At 35.5% G+C, this 10,212-nt stretch overlaps 1 protein-coding gene across 1 annotated transcript; it reads right to left on the bottom strand.

The window, feature by feature from the left end:
- Positions 1-5,279: 5,279 nt before the first annotated feature.
- Positions 5,280-10,067, bottom strand: LOC110454791 (BET1-like protein). Its single transcript, XM_021504498.1, has 4 exons — positions 9,988-10,067; positions 6,354-6,439; positions 5,788-5,844; positions 5,280-5,512 (listed from the first exon to the last, which is right to left on the bottom strand). Exons 1-4 carry the CDS (start codon positions 10,013-10,015, stop codon positions 5,342-5,344), a joined length of 342 nt encoding a protein of 113 aa, XP_021360173.1. The 5' UTR covers positions 10,016-10,067; the 3' UTR covers positions 5,280-5,341.
- Positions 10,068-10,212: the final 145 nt, after the last annotated feature.

Genomic DNA, 10,212 nt, shown 5'->3' with positions numbered 1-10,212 from the left:
TGGGCCTCTTGTTGACTGTATATTCCCGGTTCTATTTTTAGTACAAAACAGCGACTTTGACCTAGGAATTTTTGAACCTACTATTGCATATCTAGGTATAATAATCACAATGTATCATCATAAGAAATTTCAGAAACTTTGGCCTTTTATGATGTACTTTTTACTATTACTATAGAGCACCTGCATTTTGCGAGGGCATTATAAAGGTGTACTTGATTGATTGGTTTTACGTTGCTTCACTACCGAGTAGCTTGGTTATCCAGCAGATGAAGAAAAGAAAAGAAGAAGTAGAATGGAGTCTTGTTTCTAGACAAGTAGTTTCTAAACAAGATAGGTTATATTTGCATAATGATTTAAAAAGTGGGATCAATGTTCTAACTCTCTGTAAGTCAAATTTGATTTCCCCTACAGATCTATGTAAGTGACCTCCCTTCAGCTCACAGAACCAACTCTCTGGATATTGATACAAATATGAAGAAACAAGACCATATCTATTTTAAGGTGGCTCGACACATCGTCATCAGCGTCCATTTTCGTGACATACTTCCGGAAAAAGTACAGCTAGGACTCAATTATCTTAATCGAAATGTGCATGTACACCGTGTCGTCATTTCCGTATTGCGTATCGGGCATTCAATATCGTAGTGCAAATTATAGTAACACCTGCTGGGCCGTTTTCGTTTAAACGGTCAAACCGATCGGACCACTGTTGTTCGTTTATTAAATAAGGTCGGACCTAGTAATCTGATGCTGCTTTCAGGCGAGTCTTGAGAAAGCCTTGCANTCCGATTTTTTTTCAAGGAAGATAACTCTCACCCGGATCAAAGTGATTGTAAAATGTAAAATAAATTAATTATAAAGCCATTGCGTATATTTTGTTCAATTTCCCATTCTATATGTATAGAACTTTGTGTCCTGGGTGCTTTTAGCTTGTAGATAATCACTTTTATCCGTACAAATTCAATAAAAAACACTTTGTGTAACATGTGTTACACATTTTGCGATAAATAAAATATTTGTAGGGTTAATTAGAAATGCTTCTTTTCATTTTATTATTGTTGTTATTGATCCGAACAATGCCACACACAAAAAAAAACGGAATTGACGAAAATTCAATTTTTTGGTATTTTTCCAAAAAAGTCCCCAAACTATCGGAATGTTTAGATTTTCATAAAATCAACTCGACATAGTTGCATAACAATTATATGAAAGTTTCAACGAATTTTGCTGGTTAATTGCGAAAGTGTGGAGCCACCTTAATAGTCATTTGAGCAATATGCCAATCATTTACCGGTAAAAACAAAAAACAAAATATAATTGCAGTAAATCCTACCATGTTTTAAGGATTTCAGATTGAAACTGAAGATTTTTCTAATATAGACAAGCATGCATGTAATTCTAAAGTACATAGAAGGCAGTGACTGTAAGTTTTATTTGCATCAATGAGTTTGATATGCCTATTATTATTACATTTTTATTTAGGTACAACATATAAAAGAGATAATATCACAATTTTTTCAAAGTTTAAAATTGAATTTTAAAACAGGAAATTGATTGACCAGATTGTTAAATGATTTTCAAACTAAAATTAGAATCCAGCTAGCATATAGCAATTTATAGGCCTTTACCTGGGATAACCCATAAAGTCTCCATAGGTTTTTCAATGAGGTCCCCAAAAACTACTATAAAAGATGCTGGCAATCGTTGGCCATTTTCCCAGGAATTGGATGATAATTTAGGAGTAGTTGTGGACCAGACATGTTAAAACAACAATCTTACAATGGGATATTGTAGATCTATAATATATTCAGAGTTTGGAGGTATGGTCGTCTAGTGGTAGGTTGTCGGACTCATGACCGAAGGGTTGCGGGTTCGCGTCACGGCACGGCACTGTGTTAAATCTTTGAGCAAGATACTTTACTCTGCTTGTTCCAGTCTACTCAGCTGTAAATGAGTATGTGGTTGGCCAGTGCTAGAATTGTTGAATGCTAGCTGTGAGTGCTGAAATGGCAGCACCGGCTGTATGCTCCCCATGCAGGGAGGTGAGAAAGATATTGGCTGGTTGCAAAGGCCCTATAACCACGAATAATAATTTGTAAACCGCCTTGGGACAACCTACAAACTAGGTTGTGATTAAGCGGTATATAAGGACCTCAAATTATTATTTTTTAATTATTATTCAGATTGTCGGAAAAACTTTGTAATGCTCAAAATACTCTGAGGGAAATAAGTTTAAATTCCCATCAGACCTGCCATGAAAATTACAGAAGCCTAGATCTCCTGGAAATACTTTAGAGTATCGTGTGGCAAGATGCAATGGAGAAAGGCTTCTTCCATACTCACTGTGTTAAATATATAAACCTATTTGAATAGTTTGATTACTGGGGATATTTAAAGCTTTTAAAATTTTCTTTTTAAAGTTTTTAAAAAAAAATCACAGTCAGTTCATCTTTGTTTAGTATTCTCGATATACTACTGGATGTTGATTTCTTATATTAACCTAAAGACCTGATAAATAACCATTTCAAATTTCACATTTTGTAAGTTTCTTTATTTCATATTGGTTTGAATAAAATAATTTTACAATTTTACTGTGATGTTGACCTTTAAATACCACAACTCACACTTCTGTTAATAGTGCCACATACACAGGATGGTGATAAAAGGTGGTAGTACATTATATACAGTGAAATAACAGGCTTCACTGTGAAAATCAAGTAAATATTTTTCTATTGTGACAGACAATACTTTTTATTTTACACACTTAAATGACCAATCAGACAGCAGGGTTTTAAGTGATAAATAACTGAATAGTCACTTGTTCCCAAAAGTTTTCTTATTTTGAGGTCACTATACAGCTCCACTATACAATTCCCCTCAACATCATTTTGATATAGGAGATAGATTATCTGTTTATGGAAGTCAACATATTAATTATAAAAAACGAAATAAATAGTATGATTATGGTTTCTTTATGAATCATACTTATCTTTCACTTGTAGTTTGAATATTCTTTTGAATTTTTGTTACACACAGGCGAGATATTCACCCAACTGGTGAAAAACAACTGTAATTCATCAAGAAATCAAGAATATCATCTCTCAATGGTAATTTTAACACAGTGGTAAAATTTACATACCCTTGCTTTAATTTATTCCAAAGGATGTAATGACATCAAAAGAAGATGACCTATGATATTTACAGGCCTTATAATACATCTACAGTATATGACATTTCCAGAAGGTTTAAAGATCCATTCACTGACCAGTCTACAGTATCAGGTCAGATTCATACATTTAACCTCTTTTTTGACAACCACACAATCACACATACACGTTCAAATCAAACGTTTTCCTTGTATACAATGAGCTGTTAATTCATAACTGCCTTCTCATGCAACTTACTATACTTTGAACTAACTTTATCCTTGCTAAAATACATATTTACATATATTAATAACTCTTTACACATACCAGCTGGTACCCTACATACACACAAAGTATTATATACTCCAAGCACTAGATAGGAAGCACATCCATACCTGCTTTATAATTAAATCAATGGTTTCTAATGATTTCTTTCTGGATATGTTTTTGTTTAAGCATATTTTATGGCATCCTCAAAGTTCCTGGGTAACACTGAAACCTACGTTCTCTGCACCCCTAGAATATGTCGCCGCAAAATTAAAAGCACATGCTTAGCCATTGAATTGGCTTAAGGTATAAAAACCTGACCAATCACTAGGCTTATATCTGTTCTCAGAAGATTTCAGAGTGACAACCAACTTCAAAGCTGGTAAATTTCCCATTAAGCTGCATCAGTATTTTTTTGATGTACATTACAGGATCAAACTAGTCTATTTGTATCATCTACAAGATGGCCGGTACAGAGCCTTACATTTCATCAGGACATATTACAGTGGTATAAAGAACCTGAGAGTGCAGTCTCTGGAACTTCAAGGAGGATTTTATGGCAGTTCAGCTATGTAATGCAGTTTCCTGCAAAATCTCTCCCATCATTTTCCTGTTATTGCGTTACCCCTCCCTCTCCCTAAAAGGTTTTTCCACTGACATAGTTATACGTGTAGTTAATAACTCTCCAATATGAGGAAGCCCTTACCTTACTTTTATTTGATACCAAATTTTTTGAAAATGTTGAATACTCATTTGAAGAAGAAAGAATTTCTAAGATGTTGCAAAGAAAGTTATGGATTTTCAGCATAAAAAAGGACATTTACATCTCCAATTAGGTAGCATATTGTTAAGAAAAATTGTCTCTCTTATCCTAAATATGCTAGGAATACAGGACATCCAATACAGCATATAAGGTATAAATGATCTTGTTCCTAAGGAAATAAAGATTTAAAAAAAAATCATCCCAGCTTTGATCTTTCATTTGACTCATATAAGCACTCATAACCTTATATATTCTACACAAATCTATTGAGAAACGAAAGTTGTATTTGACCTGCTCAGATAAATTATCCTCATAAACCAGATTAATATCCTTGAAAAATCACATACATATCATAGGTAGTATCAATCCCGCATACAATAATGTACACCAAAAAGGACCAAAGCAAAAGTAGCACTGTTTTCCTCATAAACAAAATACCCCCCAAAAAAATCTTCTTTCTCACTTGAACACACATGTACCATGCATATATCAGGTTTTTATATTTCAAAAGTGCAGAATCTCATTTTCTCTTTCAAAAGATGAAGTACCAGTAATCGTGATTTAAACATCTGTTTTGACCAGATTTTGCATATGTGAATAATGTGAAAAGTTAAAAACTTAATTTAAAGAGGAACGAAATTAAGACTTTCCAAAATATACACCCTGATATATGATCATACACAATCTCAAACTAAATATAATGTACATCTATATACATCTATTGAAAAAAACACCAATTAAATAAATATCATCATTCCTATTTGTCCCTACTCCACCTTTATATATCTAGATACAATTAATTTGGCCTCCAAACCCAATCTACCACTCAAACAACTACCTGCCTCTCCCCCAAATGGTCCCACCCTTTCCTTCTCCCTGCCCCTCCCAAAATGATACCAACCATTCTCCTTACCCCTCCCTAGATGAACCCACCACCTCTGCCTGCCCCTCACCAGACAACCCTGCCCCTCCCCAGATGACCCCATCCCAATCACTGCCTCTGCCCAGATGATCCCGAACCCAATAAATGTCCCCCCACCCCCAATGCAACCAGTCCCTCCCCCAATGACCCTACCACTCCCCAGACGNAAATGACCCTACCACTCCCCAGACGACCCCACCCATATCCCTGCCCTTCCCTAGATGACCCCCTTGCTTGTTGTAATCACCCTCCAGTTACTCTGCCTATGAGGTAGTAAAAGAAGAAGAAGAATAACACCAGTGCCAGGACAATGTAACACATGAGTTTTCGGTTGCCCTTATTAGCGGACACCATGTGAGACAATCTGTTGACAGTTCCTCCCAGAAGACCTTGTGTGGACTCAAAGTCTCCCGTCTGAAAGTAAGAAATTGTTGTTTTGTCCAGATAAAATATAAAACATAGTTGATTTTTTTATATATATATATAAGCATGGTAATGAAATGCACTATTTTATGGGTTGTGATCATATTTCAGTTTTTGGAATTTTAGTTGATATTTCATAATTTATTCTTTATATGATTTTGATGCAACTTGACAAATTATTATGAGATTTTTGGTTTTCTTATTGTAAGTTTATATTCCATCTTTTTGTTGTTAAATCAATATTTCATTCTTCCAGGTTGACTCACCATATCATCAAGGTACAGATTTGAATTTTTTGTCTCAGTTTGTATTTCCAGAGCAATCTGTAAAATCAAGTACAATGGGCATAATTTGAGATTTTCTATATGTTTCAACAGTTTAACATACATTTATGTTGTGTACAGAACTAATATGTACTTCGCCACAGTGACCTTCTTGTTTCACTGATTTAAGAAAGAAACAAATTACTAATGAGATTTGAGTATTTGGTATGAATACAATGAAAAAAATAATCATTTACTAAAACCTGTAATTCTTTTAAGTGCGTCAAACAAAAACCTTTTTCTCCTCTAAATCCATAAATGATTTTCTTCACAACATCTTGACAAAGGAAGGTTATTTTAACATAGATTATTCATAAAAAATCAAAAGATATTGTATTAAAAGTAAAATGTGGCTATAATTTGCAGAGAGCTATTATATAAGACATTGTGTTATGTACTTAATAAAATGCAGAGAAGGGGTGGTTATCTTTTCTTTTATAAAAATAACTATAGATGACTCCTATTATGCCAAATACAGCTCAGGTAAATATCTTAAAGGTGTGACTAACATTGTTCAGTCTTGAAACTTTGGAGGACAGCATCTCCACTCGCTGCTGATTTTCTGCATCCAGCATCTCATCGGTTCGAGCCAACCCTACAAGAGGTTATTAATACATTGAGGTCAAACAATGATTCTGTTAACGAAGTATATTAAAATATTAAAATTTAACATGAAAATTCATTTATACTGTATCACTTAAGATTTTTTCTTTTCTAGAATATGTTGAAATGAAAAAACCTACTGTGCTTTACTTCATTAGCCAAAGGTACTGAGTATAAGACAAGGTGCTCCAATTTGGCTATCTATGAACTATGTATATGAATTGCCTCCCTTGGCCCATATTCTAAAACATCATGAACCAAAATACATGTATGTTCAAAACACTTAACGGCCATTCTATATAAAGCAATGTAAGACACAATTGAAGCAAACAACACTCCTCTTTCATAAGATACATATATATATATGTATTACATGTTTGATGAATGCAGGGGAAATACCAAGGAAGTTATTCTGCTGTGGGCAAACTTTCAAAGACAAGCATCAAAGACAAACAAAGAGTCATGACTTTACACAAGAAGCCTAAAGTCAGTGAGTGACATTCCACCTTCCCAAACAACATCAGTAAAGGAAGTTAAGCGATTAAAAGTGAAATATCAAGAAGTTATGCTTCAGACAAACTTTAGTATAACAAGCAAATTCGTGGAATGTATATCCCCCGCTTGTAGGACATATTGTAGATTAACATTATTGAGGTTAGGTTTAAACATGTGAGTATCCTGCTGTTGAGACATAATGTATTGCTTGAAACTTGAAGAAAAAAACCCAAAAAAAACCTATACCTCATTGATTATCCGTAAATATGCACAAATCACATCGGTTGGCAAACTTATCATGAGTTGGATGTGCATAAGGAATTTGGTTGAAACATCTTAACAATATTACAGACGTCCCCCAAACTGCCCCCATAGTCGCAAAGATGCATCAGAAAAGGATCACATTGCCATAGAACACCTACAATGTACACACTAAATTTGAGTGAAATTGAGCAATTTCTAAATTGCGCCCAATCAGAAGCCTCTGTGTGGTTGCTATGGTGAATTCGCAGTCCCCTAATACCCCTATATACCAAGTTTCAAGAAAATCGAAAAAATTCTAAATTTCTTCCAATAAGAAGCCTCCATGTGGTTGCTATGGCAACGAAACATATGCAGTCAAATTCGCAGTCCCCTTATACCCCTATATACCAATTTTCTTCAAAATCGAACAATATCTAATTTTTGACCAATCAGAAGCCTGCGTGTGATTGCTACGGTAACTAAACTTATGCGTTTTTATTCGCAGTCCCATAATACCCCTATATATCCTTTTTAATATAAATAAAAAACATCTATCCATTTGGTTGCTATGGCAACAAAACCTATGCGGTTGAATTCGCAGTCCCCTTATTCCCCCAGGTACCAATTTTCATCAAAATCGAACAATATCTAAATTTCCACCAATCAGAGGCCTTTGTGTGGTTGCTAAATTGTATGGCAACGAAACCTATACGGTTGAATTTGCAGTCTCCTAATATTCCTATATACCAATTTTCATCAAAATCGAACAATATCTAAATTTCCACCAATCAGAAGCCTCTGTGTGGTTGCTATGGCAACGAAACCTATGCGGTTGAATTTGTAGTCCCCTAATATCCCTATATGCTAATTTTCATCAAAATCAAACCAAGTGTGAAGAAAATCGGTTAACATTTGTTGTAGCTATTGCACAATAAGTTTTTCGTTATTCAAGGGGCCATAACTCTGCCAAATGGGTTTCGCTAAAAGTAGTCATCGAACTTGGCCGAGCCCTTAAGGCATTTAACCCTGTGAACAAGTTTGAAGAAAATCGGTTAATATTTGTTGTAGTTATAGCACGGAAACGAAGCGCAGCAGATAATGACGTTTTTCATTATTCAAGGGGCAATAACTCTGCCAAAGGGGCTCCGCCCAAAGTGGTGATCAAAATTGGCCGAGCCCTTTAGGCATTTAACCCTGTGACCTAATTTGAAGAATATCAGTTAATATGTGTTGTAGTTATTGCATGGAAACAAATTTAAAGTGCGGCAGACAGACAGACGGACAGAGACAGACAAGTTAATATCCCCCGTTTTGGTGAAAGCGGGGAATAAAAAGAACAAAGGGCAATAACTCAAATAAAAATTAATATATGATTCTAAATTTGGTCACACTTTACATGTAGGTAATGTTTGTAACAAATTTCATCAAGATACATCTATAAATAGAGGCAGGAGGTCGATGACAAGGAGATAATAAGTTGACATACAACAAAGGGTAAACCATAATAGGTCCTGACCATCTCTGATAGGCTTTTAAAAATATTTATAGTTCTGTAAGACAAGCTGGTATTTTTTTCTTTTCTTTTTGAATATTAGAGTCCTTAATGATCTAGAGAGTAAGTCAAGATCATTTATTCAAACAATGCTGATAGTAAATTGGTCCTCAGCAAACCAAGTACAGGCCCCCTCTAGGCCTTTATGCATCCTCGATATCCAGGGGTTACGCTCTCTCCACCCCTGGAATATGTCATAGCAAAATTGAAGGCACGAAGATAGCTGTTTGATTGGTCTCAGGTAAAAAAAAAAGACCAATCGCTAGGCTGATACCTTTCCTTTGAAGATTTCAAAGGAGAGTCGCCCGACTTCAAAGCCTGTCAATTTTTAGCATAACGTGACCGCAAGATTCTTTTGTTGTATATCAAAGGATCGAACTAGTCTTCTTGTCTCATCAACAAGGTGGCACACACTGAGCCTTCAATTTTGCTAAGATATATTCCAGGGGTGCAGAGAGCGAAAGTGAGCGTATATAACCCCTCGATATCGAGGATGGGCCTGATGGTTCCTGAAAAGAAGCTGTATGAACCAATGTGTGTACTAATTGATGTATCCCTCAAGTTTCCTCTACACAGCAAAGATTAACGTTACTTGACAAAAAGAGGCTGCCATCTTCTGAATAAGAATAGTATATTCCATTTTCGGTATGGATCAGTATTAATTGTTTGTTGATAAGTAACTCCTGTGTAATTTGCATGACCTACAAAAAGGTATCACTCAGGTGGGAATTTTGAATGATAAAAAACCTAGGACTCTACTGACCCAATGTCGGTATGGGTACCCATTTACCAATATATGTGATGTACGTGTTGTGTCAAAGTAGATTTTTGTTGTCAGTATTCAATACTCCCAAATGGTGTGGGAGGATTCCAAGTTTTCATACAGTAGTGCGCTCTGGCCCCACACCAGACATCTATCTGTCAAAATGTCTAATGTTAAGTCTGTTAGATATGGCGTCAGGGCGAAGCTCAGGCTATTATCAATGGAAACGCCAATCCTTTATTCTTCAAAATCACTGCTCATTTTGTGGTTGACTATGTGTTATATGTTCAAGGTGAAAGTCAAACCGGTAATTGCGGTACACAGGTGGCTAGGTTAGTTAGGTAGGGGGCCGGGTATAGCAACATATGGGGCTGTGGATTTGTTGTTAACCCTATCATGGTCATGAGTACGACGGCCAGCTGACAGTTAGGCCTAGTCGTCTTAGGTAAAGCTAAATAAAATAAAATGCAGTCTTTGAATGGCTTACCATTACGATTGTTCCTGTAGTCAGCCATGTCAATATATTGACGTGGGGCCCTCCACGATGACAACAAATCTGAATCTTTGAAAAGCTTGAAACTAGATAACTCATACTATCGTTAGGATATTCCATTCCAGATTAGGTAGGCCTAAGTTATACAGTTTTTCAGTGACATATTCTTCTACATATGTAATTTCTCTAATATTATTGGCTTATACAATAACATCGCAT

Source organism: Mizuhopecten yessoensis, unplaced genomic scaffold (assembly GCF_002113885.1).
Source record: "Mizuhopecten yessoensis strain PY_sf001 unplaced genomic scaffold, ASM211388v2 scaffold8065, whole genome shotgun sequence".
Classification (NCBI taxonomy): domain Eukaryota; kingdom Metazoa; phylum Mollusca; class Bivalvia; order Pectinida; family Pectinidae; genus Mizuhopecten; species Mizuhopecten yessoensis.
The sequence above is the reverse complement of the archived record's forward strand: the minus strand, read 5'-3'. Positions and strand labels throughout refer to the sequence as shown.

Excerpts from the sequence above, each read along its gene's own strand:
- LOC110454791 (XM_021504498.1), bottom strand. The coding sequence starts at position 10,015 with ATGGCTGACTACAGGAACAATCGTAATG. Across the intron at positions 5,845-6,353 it reads AAGTTTCAAGACTGAACAAT|ATTGCTCTGGAAATACAAAC; the intron begins GTTAGTCACACC and ends TTGATTTTACAG. Across the intron at positions 5,513-5,787 it reads ATCTGTACCTTGATGATATG|ACGGGAGACTTTGAGTCCAC; the intron begins GTGAGTCAACCT and ends TCTTACTTTCAG.